This window comes from Mus caroli, chromosome 10, assembly GCF_900094665.2.
Source record: "Mus caroli chromosome 10, CAROLI_EIJ_v1.1, whole genome shotgun sequence".
In the NCBI taxonomy this organism is placed as follows: domain Eukaryota; kingdom Metazoa; phylum Chordata; class Mammalia; order Rodentia; family Muridae; genus Mus; species Mus caroli.
The window spans coordinates 50,723,551-50,742,187 of record NC_034579.1 but is presented as its reverse complement, the minus strand read 5'-3'; the positions used below and the strand labels follow the sequence as shown (position 1 = coordinate 50,742,187).

The 18,637-nt window shown below is 39.1% G+C and overlaps 1 protein-coding gene across 2 annotated transcripts in view; it reads left to right on the top strand.

The window, feature by feature from the left end:
* The window catches only part of Tbc1d32 (TBC1 domain family member 32), a 213,273-nt gene that overhangs the window by 139,199 nt on the left and 55,437 nt on the right, over positions 1–18,637 (top strand). For both annotated transcript variants that reach the window (XM_029482691.1, XM_021174643.2), the window contains exons 23-25: positions 1,945–2,067; positions 3,330–3,438; positions 4,139–4,232. In XM_029482691.1, coding sequence (XP_029338551.1) covers positions 1,945–2,067; positions 3,330–3,438; positions 4,139–4,232 — 326 coding nt within the window. The remainder of the gene's footprint in view (positions 1–1,944; positions 2,068–3,329; positions 3,439–4,138; positions 4,233–18,637) is intronic.

Sequence of the window (18,637 nt, the reverse complement as noted above, 5' to 3'; positions counted from 1 at the left end):
GGTCCCGCGCAATTGGATTGGAGCAGAAGCTGTGTTCCACTCTCCAGAAGTCTTAAGATCCTGTGGAGGGTGTTGTGGGTAGCTGGTGAGTGTCAGAGCAGCTCAGTCTTTAACTAGATATCTAGTCTTTCGAGTGACTCCATCTGTATTGAATCTAAGCAGCAACAGCAGCAGCAGTTCATCTTTTGACTTCTGTAAGTTGAGTGGAATGTTTTTCTGCACGGTTCTGGTGGACTTTTCTTTGCTTTTAGATCTTGTGAGTCATTGTAGCCAGGTTCTGGGCGATGTTATCGAACAGCTATTTTTGGTACACTTATGTACACTTTGAGTGGGTAATATATGCTGTTGTGTCAAGATATGAAGTTCATATCATTCCTGAAGACATGAAAAGGTAGTGATAGTTTACTGAACACCCATGTGCCAGTCATAATACATCAATATTCTGTATTATGTTGAGAAACTTTGGGTTTCTTCTTGGCCAACAACTCATTAGAGAGATATCCCTCACCGAACAATAGGAATCTCCTACCTCCTTCCAGATTTCTCCCACATCCCTACACAACCAACTTCATGTTCTATCTCTTTCATGAGATCCAAAGCCAAAGATCCAAAGCAGATAAACTAAAAACAACAAGCCACAACATGAGAGAAAACAAAAGAAAAGGCACACAACAAAACCTGGAGTCCATTTTGTGTTATTCATCCATTCCAGGGCATGAGGCCTGCCCTGAAGTGTGGTTGACACATTCAGTGACACTTCACTAGGGAAAGCTGATTTTCCCTTTGCCAGTGGGTATCAACTACAGATAACTTCTTGGTTAGGGCTGGAGCCCTTGTCTACTTCCTCTCTCAGTGCTGGGACCTTGTCTTGTTTGAACCTGTGTAGGCCTTGTAGATGCTGCCACAGTCTCTGTGTGTGCAGATGTGGATCAGTCCTGTTGTGTCTAGGAGGCCCTGTTTCCTTGGTGTAGTCTATCACCTCTAGTTCATACACTCTTTCTGCCTCCTGTTCTCTGTAGACCTTGAACCTTGAAGGGAGGGCTTTGGTGAAGATACCCCATTTAGAATTGAGAGCTCCAAAGTCTCTCATGCTCTGCACAGTGTCCAGTTATGGGTCTCTTTAGTAATTCTCATTTACTGAAGGCTATGGTTTGGGTGAGGCATGGATTTCTGAGGTTTCCATTCCATATCCTAATGTTTCTCATTTCCAGAAAGACAGTTTTGATACTGCCATTTTCACACTATCATCTTATTCAGTAAGCAAAATGACTTACATTAATGGCAAAATCATCATTTCATTATTTGTTCTGTAATTAATTATTGAAAAGCTTTATGGTAGTTTGTAGTCTTAATGGATTTGCTAATGTTCCTTGATGAGTCTTTAGGTAATGGTTCAATTATATTTGGTGTTATTGCTATTGTCTTTTGTCTTTTGTTTCTTTTGTGTTATTGTTTTTTGTTTTGGGGAACAGGATTTTCTGTATTCCAATTGGCTTTGAATTTATGACAGTCTTCCTGTCTCAGTCTTCAAGTGCTAGAATTATAGGTGCCCACCACCTAGCCTGGCTACAAAAAATGTCCTTCATTTGTGATGATATAGGTACAGTTTGAAAAATCTGGATTAATCATTAATAATAACTTCTGAAGCAAAGATTACAATTGTAAATATTTAAAAATAAATCTGAGTTGTCAGTATAGTAGTAGCTCATGGCTCTAGTCTCAGTTCTTCAAAATCTGAGGCAAAAGGATTGCTGCAAGTTTGAAAGCAGTATGGGCTTCAGAGTGAGTTCCAGGCCAACCTGGGCTACAAAGTGAGACTAAGACTAAAAAGGAACTTGAAATAACCATGTGGATATTCATATACCATTGGTATCTCAAGGCTCAGGAATGTTTTGAAATCTGAAGAATGCCCACACCTGACTGCTCCTTTTCTTCTCTTCGTAGGTTACTAAGTGTGGTGTGCTGTGATCTGGATGTGCTTCTCTTACTGGAGGCTCAGTATCAAGTATCTAACCTGTTATTACATGCTCAAGAAGAAAATACCTTTGAGATCTCGGAGAACCACAGGTTAGAATAAACACACACACAACAACAACATCATCAACAACAGACAGGGCAACATTAGAATGATAGAGTCAGCAGCTCACCTTACAAATTATTTGAAACTAACAAAATTATTATAGTTACAAATTATTTGAAACTAACTTTCAGTTGGAATTACTATGTTTAAATGAAGGAGTAGAAAACCATTCAAGCATGAATGTCTCAGAAAGATAATGGTATATGTTTTTGGAGAGTACTACGTGTACTGTTTGTTCCTTTTGACTTAGTATTTTTTTTCTTTAATTTTCACAAAGTCCTACTACTTTTAAATCCATATTATTTTCTACAGTGACCCTTTGAATGCAATGCTTGGTTTTACATCTCTCTTAGAGCCATACTGTCTCCAGTTTCCTAATTATGTCAGCTTATAGCCATGCTTTCTCATTATCTGCCAAGTGAGGGTTAGATTTTTTTTTTCTACTTATAAATCACACTTGCCATTACCTCAATCTGGCTGTCATTTATAGAACACACATTCTGTGTCCATCATTGCTCTCATATCTGTAATTCAGAACATAATTACATACCTCCCACCTACCAGGTCATGGGTAGGATATGTCATTGGATGTTGAGGTTTAATATGGAAAGGAAACATCAGCAGCATCAGAAGCTGCTCATCAGCACCTTGTGTGTTGTAGTCTCAGGCCACTGTAGAGCACAGGCAAAGCTTTTGTCTCCTTGGCTGTCAGCCTAGGTTTCAATGGCTGAGCCATCTCTCCAGCCCAATAGGAGTTTTCTTAAAGATACAATTCAGTCACTTCAGAAATAATATGGGTCCTAATCTCATTTCTGTAAGTATAGGATCATTTCTCAAGGAAATGCTCTTATTAATCTCACTAGTCTCATGTCAACTGTCAATCAATTGCTTCTTCTTTACCAAAGAAGTGGTAATATATATCTAAAAAAGTGAATATAGCCTTCTGTACTATAAATATGCTGATGGCCAGTATGTTTTGCAGATACTATTTTATTTCTGTGTGTGTGTGTGTGTGTTATGTTCTATATGTGATATTTTGTGTATGTGTTGTGTATGGATGTTGTATGTATTTGTGTATATTTATGTGTATGTGGGTATGTATGTATGTTTGTGCATGTGTATGTATGTGTGTGTATGTATGTATACATGTGTGTGTATGTGTGTTTCTTTGCAATCTTGTGACATGATGTAAAAAATCAAACCATATTCATTTAAGAAGACAGGAAAATTGATTTATATTTTCTTTCAGGAACTTTATAATTGATGGATTATCAGTAGAGAGAAATCATGTTCTCGTAAGGATTAATCTTATTGGTGGTCCTTCAGAGCGGATATTGCCTCCAAGGATGCTTGAGAAGGTGAGTGAAATATTTTGACACGTTTAGAGCACTAAGCAACATTTTCCAACTGACTACAAACCAGTATTCCATTTTTGTTGCTTGACAAACTTTACAAAATGGATAAGCGCATTCAAAATAAGATTAATCTTGTCTCCAAGAGGGCATGAGTTCGCAGTGTGTGTGCAAGAGCAGTAGATTATTGTTTCATTACATACTTGTCTTTATTCTGGGTGTACTTGAGTATTTGAACTTTGAAGTTTCTCTTTGTCATGGTCTTTCCCTCTGTGTATTTACTCTTGTTTTGTCTTAATGGAATCCTTATGGAATTTATGGAGGATGGCTGTCCGTAAGAACTTTCTTTCTGTAACTACCACCCTGAAAAGATGAGCTACAAATCATTGGTAGAAGAAATTCGTGGGGCAAAAGAAAATACAGGGCCTTTTAAACATTGTATCTTTCTTTTCTTGAAAAAAAAGAAAAAAAAAAAAAAAAGCAACTCCACCATTATCAATCCTAGTCAGAAGAGTAAGTTATCATGTCCAAGTTGCTTACAATATCTATTACATTTTGTTTATTGCCTTTGAGGAGTAGTTGATTATAATAGCAAAAAGCTTTTGATGAATTGGACAAGATGTTTATGAGAAGAAAAGTTAATTTCAATGAATGATACTTCAAAGTTCAATATCTTAATGCAGCTTGTTATCTGCTGTGTGTTTAGGGGGATGACCCATATCCTTGGCCAATGTTTTCTTCATATCCATTGCCACACTGCTATCAGTCAGAAGGTCCACGAAATGCTGATCTAAAACAAGGTAAATCTTTCCTATCAAATGGCATTCCAGTGCTTTTATAGTTTCAGAAAGAGGCTGTGAGAAAGGTAAGTGCTGATTTCCATTCAGCATGTATATATAAACCCATGGCTGCCCACTCCCTCTAGGTTTTACCACTTACTCCTGTTTTTATTTAGCTAGTAACTCTATGAGGTCAAAAAGTAATATTTGCAGCGATGGCATAACAAATGTCTTCATTAGCAAACAATGTTTTGTTTAAAGACTGAGTTGGCAGTGACTGCAGAGACAGCCCATCAGTTAAGAGCAATTTGCTGCTCTTGCAGAGAACCCCAGTTCAGCTCTCTCAGCCATCTTTAACTCCAGCTCTGTGGTCTCTGACAACCACCATTGGCTCTCAGGACATTCAACACACATGTGGTACAGGAAGACAAAATACTCATACACAAAAAATAAATACATCTTTAAAACATTTTTTTTTCAGAAATCTAGATCAGTAGCTACTAATTAGTTAAATTCTGCACACACAGAAGTTTGTTTACCAAAGTGTTCTTTTTTTTTTCAAAATTAACTGCTGTGTTTGCATAAACCCTATGTACTTCAATTTGAATTACAATGAGAAATATTTTATCCACCTTTGGAGGCATCATCACAAATGGTAGTTGTACAGGTGTGGTGTATAACGTGAGTGAAATAGACAAAGTAGTGTGCTAGGATGGCATAAAATCAAACTGCCTTGCCAAAGAAAGTCTTTTTTGTTTTTGTTTTTGTTTTTGTTTTAGTTTTAGTTTTTTCGAGGCAGGGTTTCTCTCTGTAGCCCTGGCTGTCCTGGAACTCACTTTGTAGACCAGGCTGGCCTCAAACTCAGAAATCCACCTGCCTCTGCTGGGATTAAATCTCCAAGTGCTGGGATTAAAGGTGTGCACCACCATGCCCGGCCCCAAAGAAAGTCTTATATGATGTGTGTAGTTTAGACTGTGTGTGAGCTTTGGAGGGAAAAGCAACAGTGGGCAAAGGCAAGGTTCAAGCAAAGGAGCTGAGCTCGAGGACATCATACTCTGCTGGTGCCACGCCAAGCGGTCCTAGGCCAGGAAACTCCTACAAGAATTATGAGGACCTACGATCACACTTTGCATTATTTTCTTAGTCGATTATTAACATCAACATCTTGTGCTTTATATTGCTGTCAAACTTACATTGGAAAGAAGTCATGTGTAAAAGATATATTCTACATTCACTTAATGTGCTTTCAAGTTTTGGCTTTGGGTTTCACTCTTGCATGACAAAATCTATTACTTTTTCAGACACTTGGGAGTAGCGTTGCACATTTTTCAGGAGGAGTCCTTGCAGTGGTGCCTTTGAATGTTTTCATGCTTACCCCCATCCTTCAGGGAACCCAGGCCACTTTCAGGTGTTTGCTCTCATCCTCGTTTGCTCCAAGTCCTTCTATTAGGCTGTTTATGCTGTAGCTTTGGTCGTTCGGTTATTACGCTACATGCTTGCTTCTCTACTGTGCATTTCATAAATACTATGTTCAGGGGGATTCCCAGGAATTATAAATAACACATTAATACCTGTTTGTTTGTTTGTTTATTTGTTTGTTTCAGTACCTCAACCTTTTTCTTGGGTTTTCCTTGACAGGATGCAGCACTGTTTCTTTTGCTAAGTTTCATTTGCAGTTAGGCACTTCTTTATTACGCTTTGAATAACAGATTCACTGTCAGTTTTGTTAGCTGACTTCCACCTTTATTTTGGGAATTTGAACAAAGGAAATGAAAATAAGGTATAAGTAGATATCTCTCCAAGCATAAGCATACCCATCATACCTAGGAATCAGTACAGCTTTAAGTGTATTTTTACTCCATACAGATGTGCTTTATAAAAGAGCAATAATGGATTTACGTTCTGCCAGTAGGTGCCAGACAGTTGTAGGGTGTTTCCAGGTCAGTTTACTTTCCTGTTCTCTTAGATGAGTATTTTCTTTTCTCTCCCATTCTCCATCCTTCCTTTAGACAATAACCAAACCTCTCATTTGCTGGAATAGAAACGTTAGGGAGCATCCATGTATTACTAATGCACATCAACTCTTTGACTGCCCACAGGCCCGCTTGGCCCTCAGTCAGAACTGGAAAGGAACTGACTTTGCTGATTTGCAAAAGCCGATGTCCACATCCTCCGTGCTTCCCCACAGTGATAGTGACTCTTATGGTTCTTTCTTTGTCTCTCATTTTTAGATCTTCATCCTGAGAACCTACAATGTGTCCATCATTTCCTGATTCTAGGCTTAGAAATTGTGTATGTGTGTGTGTGTGCATGTGTGATTGTGCATTGTGTTGAGTGAAATAAGCCAGACAAGCAAAGGTAGACATACACATAAATATGAACATATTCTCTTTTTCTGGAGGACCCTCTAATACCCTTCAAGATGCTTAGCATACTTGGATGGAGTTCACCCTTGAGCCTCAACAGTTTCTGCTGCAATTACCTACTTTTTTAAAATTAATGTTTATTAATTGTACAACACAATCAGTTGTATTAGGGCATGCTAATGCACATCTATTATGTACTGTGATAGTTTCTATTCCACTCTTTGACTTCTGTTATCTCCCTTCCCATTTTCTTCTCCTTCCTCTTCCAGGTAGCCTTCTTTTATATATATATATATTTTTTTTTCATTAGGTATTTTCTTCAATTACATTTCCAATGCTATCCCAAAAGTCCCCCATACCCTCCCCCCCCACTCCCCTACCCACCCACTCCCACTTTTTGACTCTGGCGTTCCCCTGTACTGGGGCATATAAAGTTTGCATGTCCAATGGGCCTCTCTTTCCTGTAATGGCCGACTAGGCCATCTTTTGATACATATTCAGCTAGAGTCAAGAGCTCCGGGGTACTGGTTAGTTCATAATGTTGTTCCACCTATAGGGTTGCAGATCCCTTTAGCTCCTTGGGTACTTTCTCTAGCTCCTCCATTGGGGGCCCTGTGATCCATTCAATAGCTGACTATGAGCATCCACTTATGTGTTTGCTAGGCCCCAGCCTAGTCTCACAAGAGACAGCTATATCAGGGTCCTTTCACCAAAATCTTGCTAGTGTATGCAATGGTGTGATCGTTTGGAGGCTGATTATGGGATGTATTCCTGGATATGGCAGTCTCTAGATGGTCCATCCTTTTGTCTCAGCTCCAAACTTTGTCTCTGTAACTCCTTTCATGGGTGTTTTGTTCCTAATTCTATGAAGGGGCAAAGTGTCCACACTTTGGTCTTTGTTCTTCTTCAGTTTCATGTGTTTTGCAAATTGTATCTTATATCTTGGGTATTCTAAGTTTCTGGGCTAATACCAGGTAGCCTTCTATTTTCATTTCTTTTTCCAAAAAGCTAGAGTCTGCATTTAAGATAAAATGAGATACTTGCTTTTTTTTCATATAGTATATTTCAGTTAACATTGAAGACTTTCTGTTCTATGGAAGTGATTTTCTCTTTGTGGTTAAATAAGACTCAACTGTGTGTATATATTCCACTCTATCCTCCATTGGCAGGTCTCTGTGTTGCTTCTGTAGCTTGGTTTTTGTCAGTACTCTGTGGTATAAATGGATATACAATATCTCTGCATGCTGACTTAGATTCCTTTAGGTATATGGTCAGCAACGGTATACCTGGATCATATGGTTATTCTGCTTTTAGTGTTTTGAGAAATCTCCATACTGATTCTGTAGTAACTGTACTAGTTTACATTTCCATCAACAGGGTTTAAGAATTTCCTCCTACCCACCCCCAATTCTAGTTTTGGGACCTGGCAAGCAGGAGTGGGGATTGGCAAAAGGCAGGGTGCTGAGAGGGTCCATAGATGAAGCAAAGTTGAGTTTGCCATGAGGATCTATGGATTCAGGGAGTGGAGGCAGAGAGGCAATACAGGTCACTGCAGTTGGTTTGCTATGTGGCTGGGGGTGACAAGGGGCGTTAGAATTGGAGGACAGGTAGAGGGTGAGGATTGCTACCTGATTCCCTGCATGGCCAGTGGGTTTCCTGGGAGACATTGCCATTGGTGTTGGAAGATGAGACAGATTTGTAGAAGGGACAAATTTGTTCAAAAGAAAAAGGGAAAACTGTAGATCTATTTAGTTCCTTTTCACTGGGGGCAGAGAGGAAGCCGAGGGTATAGCAGTCAGGTTGCTATCAAGCTGGGTATAAAATTGGGGAGGTGGCAAGGAAGGAGAGTGGGCCGAGTGAAAAGTGCTTACCTGTTCCCTAGCCGGAGTGGCCCTGGTTGCCAGGGAAGGAGCCTCTCTTACTGATTTTCAGATCTCTTGAGCTTCTTTGCTTTTCCTGAAATTTTGTATCTCTTGACCAATGTCTCCCTCAGAGCATGATCTTTAGCCCTCCATAATTATTCTTTCTCAGATAGCCTCAAAGACTTCAAAATGAGGTCATGCAATAGCAATGTCTTTGTGTGGCTTATTTACTAAGCACAATATCCCAGAGGTTGGTCTATGATGTCACAATGACAGAACTTAGGTCTTTTTAAACCCTAAACTTCCTCCTGGGCCTTTCCCATGAGCCAAAAAGGATAGTGTTTATTTCTATTTATTTGTTTATAACTTTCTGTGTGTGTGTTCATATTCTTGTATATTCTTGTGCACATATGTACATGGGAGGGGTAATGAGGCAGGGTCTCAGTGGCCTGGAACTTGCCAAGTAGGCTACATTGACTGGCCTGGAAGCCTCAAGCATCCTGATGTCTCTGCCACCTCAGTGCTGGAATTATAAATCTCCCACTATTGGCCTTGTGAAGATTATATGCCCCAGTACAGGGGAATGCCAGGGCAAGGAAGTGGGAGTGGGTGGGTTGAGGAGCAGGGCCGGGGGAGGGGAGGGTATAGGGGACTTTCGGGATAGCATTTGAAATGTAAATGAAGAAAATATCTAATAAAAAATAAAAATGAAAATAAAATAAATTTCCCACCATGCCCACATGGATTCTGCAGGTTAAATTCAGGTCTCTGTGCTTACAAGGCACACATTTTATGGACTGAGCTATTTCTCAAACCCCTATTCTCTCATATTTAAATTCGCAACTCCATTTATGTCCTTCATTTTATTGAAAAATTCAAGAGAATACCCATGCCTTTACCTTATGTTCTTCTTTCTCAAATTTCCTGCAAGCCAATTATTAGGCTTTCTACCTAGCACTCTAGCTCACAGGTATGCCAGCCTCATCTTAATGCTCATTTAACTTAGACCTAGCAACAGCAGAGAAAATCCTACACTTGTCCTCCTCATCTTCATCTCCTTCCTCCTCCTCCCCCTCTTCTTTGTCTTCCCCCTTCTCTTTTAACCCCTCGTAGTTTGAAATATTGTTTTGTTTGTCTCCTGGAAAATTTACCTGTTAAGTTTTTCTCCTTTTTTGCATTTGTGATAAATACATTTCTGATTATATTCCTTCCTTCCTTCCTTCCTTCCTTCCTTCCTTCCTTCCTTCCTTCCTTCCTTCCTTCCTTCCATCTTTCACATCTCCTTAACTCTTAAATTTTGGAGTGTACTGGGTCTCAGTTCTGAGTGTTCTTTTGCTTTTACTGGCCATTTCGCTGTTGTGAAGATCTTAGCTTGTCTTGTCAGTGAGGAGATGCTGCCCAGTATCCTAGTGACTGTCAGATTGCTGTCTCCAGCTCTTATCCCTACTGTAGATTCTGGTCACATGTTTCTGTTCTCTTGACATCTGTCTAGGAAAGTTGGTAAGTGCATCAGACAACATGACTGTGATCATTTTCTGACACTCTCTTAAAATCTGTTCGTTTGATATTCTTCCCCAATTCAGACATGGCAACTTTTGTGTCTCCATTTCTTGAGGCAATAAGCCAAATGCTATTTAGGTGCCTTTCCTTCCTTTAAGCCCCACAAGTAATCTGACAGCAAGTCATATTGACTCCACAAATCTAAACTAAATCCTCTCTTGCTTCATCCAGCCTGCTTGTATTCAGTCTCTTCTCACACAGCAGCCTGAATGATGTTCCTGCAACACCTATTGGATCATGGTGCTTATGCTTATTCTTCTAAGGCAAAAATCTCTCTTCTTTGGCTTAGAAGGCTGTGCCATCGCCATAGCCCTCCCAGCACAGGTTTTGTTTTAGAAAGGACTGTACAATTCTAGAATTATTTATTCTGTCATTTCCCACATGATAGGAAGTTATTTATACTGCAGCTCCATTTGTGAACAACCACAAACGTGTGAATCAGACGGTAGTCCTAATTTCACAGCAGTACCTGCTGTATCCTGCTAAGACGTGCCACCCCCATCCCCAAACTCGTCTGTGGTTCTATATTACAAAGAAAATGATCTAAGCAGTGGTGATCATGTGAAGATAACTTCAGGAAGAGCTCTTGCAAAGATATATTAAGTTTATAAATTTTATATGTCATTCTGATAGTCCTAATATATTTACCATGATTGAAGATGAGGGAGGAAAACAGGAAGTGCCACAGGAAGTAAAATTTTATCTCATTTTCCCTCAAATGTAAATATGGAAATCAGAACTCTGTGAACTTAATGAGGAAAACATCATCTCTCTAAACACGAGTCTGGAGGCATTATCTAGTTCAGACATTTCTCCTTGCGAACATTTCAATGCAGCATTATAAAAATTTAGGTGGCCCTATAAAAGCTAACGATTTCCATGTGTATGTATACACACATATATGTGCACATACATGTATGTGAGTACAGAGCATCAAAGGCAAACATTATGTTGCTTATAGCACCAGTAATTAATACTTGGAATAAACTGGAACTGTGCTAGTGTAATTTATATTGTTCATTTTGCAGAAGACAAAAACTGACTCTGTGAGCACAAAGCAGGTGCAGGTTAGCATGTTAGAAGTTGTCCTCAGGAAGTGCTGGAAGGTAGCTCATGGGACCGACTGTTTGCAACAGGACGCTTATAAGATAGTATGAAGACATGTTTGTTTTTATTCTCCAAGTTCCCCCAGGAGTTTTCAGGACCTATTGACTAGTCTGCTCTACTTTATTCTGTTTGCCTGAACTTAGGGCGAAGACTTCTGTTTTTTCAGGAGGCAAGAGAAATGTAGACTTCCTGTGCTGAAATTGAAGTATAGTCTGAGGAATTGAGTAGCACACTCCAGATACTGAAGGCATTAGAGAGAAATATTTCAGAAAAAATACGACGATTTATGCTTTTTTTTTCTCTGTCTGACATTCTTTTATTATTTTTAAAAATTACTTTCTCCCAACTGAGGAGAGGGCTCTCGGGATAAAGGAATTGTCGAGAAAGTATGAGGATCTGAGTTCTGATCCTTAGCCACCACATAGAAGCTGACTGGTTAGAATGGTACATATCTGTTGGAGGAAAATACAGCCAGCTCCTATGGACTCAGATGCCAGCCACTCTGGCCCAAACTGCAAGCTCTGGGTTCTGTGAGAGACCCAGTCCTAAAATACAAAACTGAGAAACAGTTCAAATGTGCCAACATAAACCTCTGGCATCCATCTCTATCTGCACAGATAAGCACACCAGCACACTTGGGCACATACAAATATGCTACAGAGAAAGAGAGAGAACACACATTGCCTTTATATGACTGCCATAAGCAAACTCTATCATGTTATACCCCAGATATCGTGATGCTGTGGTACTACATGTAGCATGTTGCCAGGGGCAGACCATGGACTTCAAGGGGATGAAAGAAGAATGCACACACACACACACACACACACACACACACACACACACACACACAGAGCTGGGAATGGGTGGTCTGCACTCTTTGGGAGACTCAGCATGTTAATTATATACAGTTCAATGGAGAGGTGGATTATTGCATTCTGGTATACTAGGGGGGTAATGTTATAACAGATAAACAAGGAAGCAGGGCTTCTGGGTCAAGCCCTAATCTCCATCGGAACTGTCTCAGTAGTGGACCATTGACAGGTTGTACATATCAATGCAAGGAACACTGTGGTAAGCATTTTCTTCACACACCAGCAATGTCCACATGTGGACCAGAGGAGAATGTTGCCATCTTTCTGAGCCTTACTGTGGGGCAAAGGGTTTTCCCAGGGGTTTCTAAACTTCAGGGTCCTTGACATGGTCACATCCATGTCAATAATACACCTTCACACAGGACTTCTTGCACTCAGGGCTTCTATGTACTGTGGGATTTCCATTTTATTGTGATGTTATTTTGATGTACAGTTTTCTCAGTGGGTGCTGGAGAGTATGCTGTCTGTCTTTCTTTTGTGTATTGCTAAGTCCATTAGTAAGTCTCGCAGGATAGCACTAGCTCACTGGTTATTTTCACAGGTCTTAGAAATGTGTATGGGTCATTTGTTGAAAGCTAAAAATACAACAGGAACGTCTCACAGAATGGAATGTTTTAGTGTTCCTAGGAACTCCTTAGCATCCATTCCTCCTTCCAGAAGGTTGGCTTTCTTGTGTGTAAGTGAAGTGACAGCTAGTGAGCCGCCTGTGTAAACATGTGCACTTCTTCTCTGTCCTTTCTCTTCCTTGACCTTCATCTCTGTCACTTCTGTGGTAGTCATCCTTCAGATTCCAGAGCAATCATACAGACATTTTTCACTGCTGTTAATAGCTTTGTTGAGATATAATTAATATATGATATAATTCATCCATTTGAAGTACACAGTTAATTTGTTTGTTTGTTCATTTTTCTAGACTGAATGTCTCTTTGTAGCCCTGATTATCTTGGAACTTGCTCTGTAGACAAGCCTAGCCTCGAATTCTCAGAGATCTGCCTGCCTCTACCTCCTGAGTGCTGGGACTAAAGGCATGTGCCACCACCACTTGGCCAATTTGTTTATTTTTAGTATATTTATAGATATATTCACTCACAGCCTCAAAGTGATAAAATCAGCAAAATTAACCATATACAAGCAAAAATCGGATAAAATCACCCTGTGCTAAAACCCATGGAACTGCGAACCAAAGAAATCGGTGTTGTCTTTGCTGATTTCTCAAGGTATCAAGGGTCTAAGAAAGTCGGACCATATCCACACACGTTTAATGTCATGAGGAATCAAGATGAGATTTCTTCTCCCATCAAATGCTGCCTTTCAGACCATTGTCATTAGACGCTGGGAATTATTTCCAGACTGATCTAAGTGACTCTGCCTCTCAGCTGTGTTATCCTCAGATCTGACTGAACATCCACAGCACATGTAGTTGAATGTTCCTTACAGTGCACTCCAGTATACATCTTTCCTGAGCTGGGTACCCTCATTACACTTACTTTATTATCTATAAAATGTCATTGTCATTTTCAGTGGCACATAAAGGTATGTATAGCTATCCTTTTAGCCCATTTTTCTCACAATTAAAAAAACAAACTATACAACATTCCATTGTACAGTTATTCCAAATCCATCCTTCTGTAGTGTCAGGGTTATACTTTTATTGCTTCTTTCATCATATTTCTACGTATCTGATGGGAAATTGATTTTCTGCCTCATGAGAAAATTCTCTTACTACTACATAAGAGTGAGTTCCTTATTGATAATCATTCTCTTTAATGCAATGTGCCAGCTAGTATTAAAATATAGATAAATTCTTCTGATATCTTCCCTTATGACAAAACAGTTATTTCATCTTAGAGTCCATAACTGTAAATGGCAATAGCTCATAATTATGGACATAATACAAACTATAAGCAAATTCAGGACAAATTTGTCAGCTTATAAATTTTGAGGTTTGAATAAATTCAGTATAAGTGGTTAAACCTTTAAGCTCTATATGTGACTGTCTGTAGGAACCATACCATGCCTTAGGTGAGTCCATGAGCTCCCTGCCGTGCTGCACATCTGCTATCTGAATTGCTCTGACGTATTAGAGCACATTATGAGGGGGCATATAAGTCCACAAACACTGTGAGTTATGTACCGTGCAATAGAAAAGGGATTTTTTTTTCTCCTGGATACTTAATTTTGAGATAGGGTTGCACATATCTCTCACTGGCCTGGAACTCAATCAAACTAACTATGTTCTTAGTCTTTCTTATTTCTTTATTGTTTTTCTTTTTGGAATTCAGATTTATTCCCTGAAGATTAACTCATTAAGTGAAGAGTCTGGTAAGATAGTAAGACTACTAAACTTCTGAAGAATGAGGATATATTTTTATGTGTTTATCTCCTTAAAAATGGAAATAAATGTATCTGTAACAATGAGAAGTATACCATACACTTTTTCTTTAGTACAACCCTAACCCTCATGTTTTCAAACTTTGCTATTTCTCCTCCAGTAAATATTTAGTCAACAAGTATAAAAAAAAAATGAAGTGATCAATTGAGGAAAATGAATACTCTGCTTTAAATATGTTCTATCTTGAACATGTTTAAATATGCAGTTCTTTAACAAATACTAGGAAGCCTTTAGATGCTATGTTAAGTTTAAAAATGACAAGTGTCACATATCCTCTCATATATGGAATCTAGATTAAAAAGAAAAGAAAGTAAACAGGAGATTAATGTGAAAGAGGAAGGAAACTATAGGGGCCAGAGAAGGTAATGAAGGTACATATGAGCAAAATACATGTTTTAGTCAACGCTCTGTTGCTGTGAAGAGACACTATGACCACTGCAACTCTTATAAAGGGAAAAGATTTAACTGGGCTAGCATACAGGTTCAGAGGTTTAGTATATTGTTGCTATGGAAGGAAGCATGGTAACATGCAGGTAGTTGTGATGCTGGAGAGATAGCTGAGAGTTCTACATCTGGAGCTGCAGGCATAAGGAAGAGAGAGAGGAAGGGAGGCAGGAAGGGAGGGAGAGAGAGACAGAGATAGATAGAGAGACAGAGAGATACACAGAGACACAGAGAGAGACAGAAAGAGAGAGACAGAAAGCCACACACACACACACACACACAGACACACACACACACACAGACACACACACACACACACAGACAGAAAGAGAGGGACACACAGAGAGTTGCACCGCCTAATAGTGCCATTCAAGGTTACCAAGCATTGAAGTCTGTGAGCCTGTGGGGGCCATTCTTATTTAGACAATCACAGCACATTATACACATGTATGAAAATGTGATGAAACCTGTTTGACTAATTATAGCATGGAATGTTGTGTACATTTCCAAATTTAGAGTTTGGTAAATGCCTGCTTGTGTTTCATGTGCTTCTTGGAAAGCATTCTGTTGCTTTCTCTTGCTTATTATAATATAATCTGAAATGATGGCCATATTAATAAAAGAATAGAAACTCGAATGGAAATCACTAATTCCACAAATAAGCTTCATGATGCAATTCTGGCTGTATGAAGTAGCCTGGGAATCTCTTGGTACTTACCTTGAGATTTATGCTCCTTCCATAGCATCTCTTACAGGTTTATATGTGGAAATTCACAATCTCATATTGAAATTAAACGACGGCTTGTTTCCTGAGTGAACAGTAGGGCGTCTTTGTATTTATATTAAACTGATGTTACTTCTTTTTTTTTTTTCATTTTTTTTGTGTTACATAGTCTACTTTTTTCATTGTGTATAATATTATATGATAAATGTCATATTTGACTTATGCATTTAAATTATATAGTATTTCCAACCATTACAAATGAAGTGAAAAATTCTATTCTTCTGTTTAACAGGAATGCTTGCATTCAGAGAGGAAACAATGTCAGTTGTCAGTGGTGAATATCAGAAATGGGGAGCTTTTTGTATTTCTTTTCTTTCCTACTTGTTTTTTGCATTTTCTTCAATGGGAGTTAGAATAGTTTAAATTGAATATTTTCATTTTTCTCCTGGTTTTTCATAGATACTTTTGATGTATGTGGATCTAAAGAAGCATATGGAGGAGTGGCATGCCATTTTCTGTCTTGTAAGATATAGCAAGCTAATTTGGGGGTAGAAAAATGGTAGTTTTTTTATAGTGACTTCATTAGAGCTGAATTATAATAGCTGGTATTGATTTATGATATTCCGTTTCTAGAAATACTATTATACCATTTGAATTATATAGAATAGTCTGCTATTTAAAATGGTACTTGAAGCCAAAAATGAAATTTTTATATTTAGTGACATTCGTATATATATATATATACATACATATATATATATGTATATTCATCTTATTATCTTATATATATATTCATCTTATTACATCTTATATGCATCTTATATATATATTCATCTTATTACAAACCCCTGTATTGCACCCAGAAATTGGTCAGAATTATAAACATGTTATGATTGTCCTATTATTGTGGTAAAACACCACAGCAAAGCGACCTAGAGAAGGAAAGGTTTACTTGCGCCTATGGTTCTAGAGATAAAGGGTCCATCTGGCAGGAGATGTCACTCATGGCAGCTAGAGCAGTGAGCTGGGTCTTCACATCTCAAATCACATGCAGGAAACTGCATGAATGGGGACTGGCAGTTGGTTTTAAACCCTAAAAGTCCACTCCTATTGCCATACTTCCCCCAAGGAGACCACACCTCATAAGCCTCTCCAAACAATGCTACCAACTGGGACCAGTGACAGAGCCCGTGGGAGACACTGTCATCCAAACCACCACAGTGGCACAGGCTGATAATCTAAGTGCCTAGAGCCTAGAGGTATAGGCCTCAGGATCACAACTTTGAGACCACCCCATGCTATATGAGTCACTGTCTCATAGATAAAATATACTATTAAAAATACCATTAACCATTATTTAATCATTAAGGGTTTTCTTGATGCTGTCCGTGTGTGTGTGTGTGTGTGTGTGTGTGTGTGTGTGTGTGTGTGTGTGTGGTGTTTACTATGTACTCCAGGATGGCCTTGAACTTGGGCCAATCCTACCAGCTTCATCAGCTTGTGTGCTTCTAAGGAACTTGTGGTTCTCTGTCAGGCTATTAGTCTCATTTGCTAATTATAGAATTTAAGTTCAGAGGAAAGCTTAAGGACCATTTTATTAAAGTTTGAGAGAGAAAATACAGGTCAGACAAGCTATAAATCTTGGCAGCAGCCAGGAGGAGAGGGATGGAAAAGAGGAAGGAAGTCTTGCTTTTGAGTTAGGGTCTAAGCCAGGCAACATGTTAAGCAATGGAGAGCATCAGTCAGCTGCATGATGGAAGGGCAGGGACTTCAGAGAAAGTCTGAAAAAGCACAGACTGTCAAAGAAAATTTGGTGAGGCTCTGGGACAGTATTTGTAAACAGAGGTAGAGATGTAAGAAGGCAAACTTACACTTTTCAAGTTAAGACTCAAAACCAGGCAGACTTCTCAGTATAGCATGACAGAAGCCCTGTAAACAACTGCCTTGGGAGAGGGACCTCTATAGAGAGACAGTGCATTATTGCATCAAGGGGAAAGTTATTGCTTCCATCTCTATAACACAACTTCAGGTACGTCAGCTGATTGACAGGCCCAGGTGAATTAACTCTGAAGGGAAGTGGCAATCATATGTACCATTGTAATCTGTGCAACAGATTGGCAAGTCATGTCTCCATGGCAGGCCAAGAGTTGAACTCTGATTCTGTTCTTTGACCAGGAAGAAGATGCTTTTCCGTAATAGACTTGAATAAAGACTATATAATCTCCAGTTTTTCCTCTTGCATCTTAAATCTTAAGGAAGTGCTGTAGTGACGTTTAACATTCTGGTATTGTCAGGGAAACAGGAATTGGGGTCCAAAGTTGACCATGAGGGAACAATGGATCCTCGGTGGCTTCCAAGCTACTAATCCCTGTAACACTGGGATTAATGGCATAAGCTTCCACATCTGGCTTCCTTAGGATTCTCGTGAGCATTTTATATAAGCACACACCTTTAATAAATGTGTAGTCAGTTCCAATGTAAACGGCACACCAAATTGTGATGTAGAGCCACTCATATTTGAGTGTCATACTAACTTGCTTTGTCATTGGCTTTCAATTATCTATAAACATTCACACATGCATGGTGTATCTATCACATTTATATGTGACAAAATGCACTCATTTAAAGAAAGTACTGTAAAATTTTACAAATATCTATAGTTATAAGCACCATAACATCTTCTCATGACCTCACAGCAAGTCTTTCTTACTCCAAGTCCTCTCTTCTCCATCCTTAGTCACACACAGGTGGACACTGATCCTTCTTATTACTCTGAATTGGTGTTTTTCCACCTCAGCTCAGCCAGAACACCATTAGTATTTTGGAAAGTTTGATTTTGGGGAGCCAGGGTATTGCCACATAGGGATTTTAGCAGCATTTCTGGGGTTCTCTGCCCATCAGATACCAGGTGACCTCTCATGCCTATTGCCAAATTCCCCTTTGGGGTCAAAACTGCAGCCATTTGAGAACCAGTGCTTACTATAAGGTTGCTCTTCTGGTGCCCTCATTTCCTAGGAATAATAATGCAGAGTATATATCCTCTTTACCTCTTTCAGTTTGCTCAGTATAATGAGAGAATCAAAAGCTGTTATACAA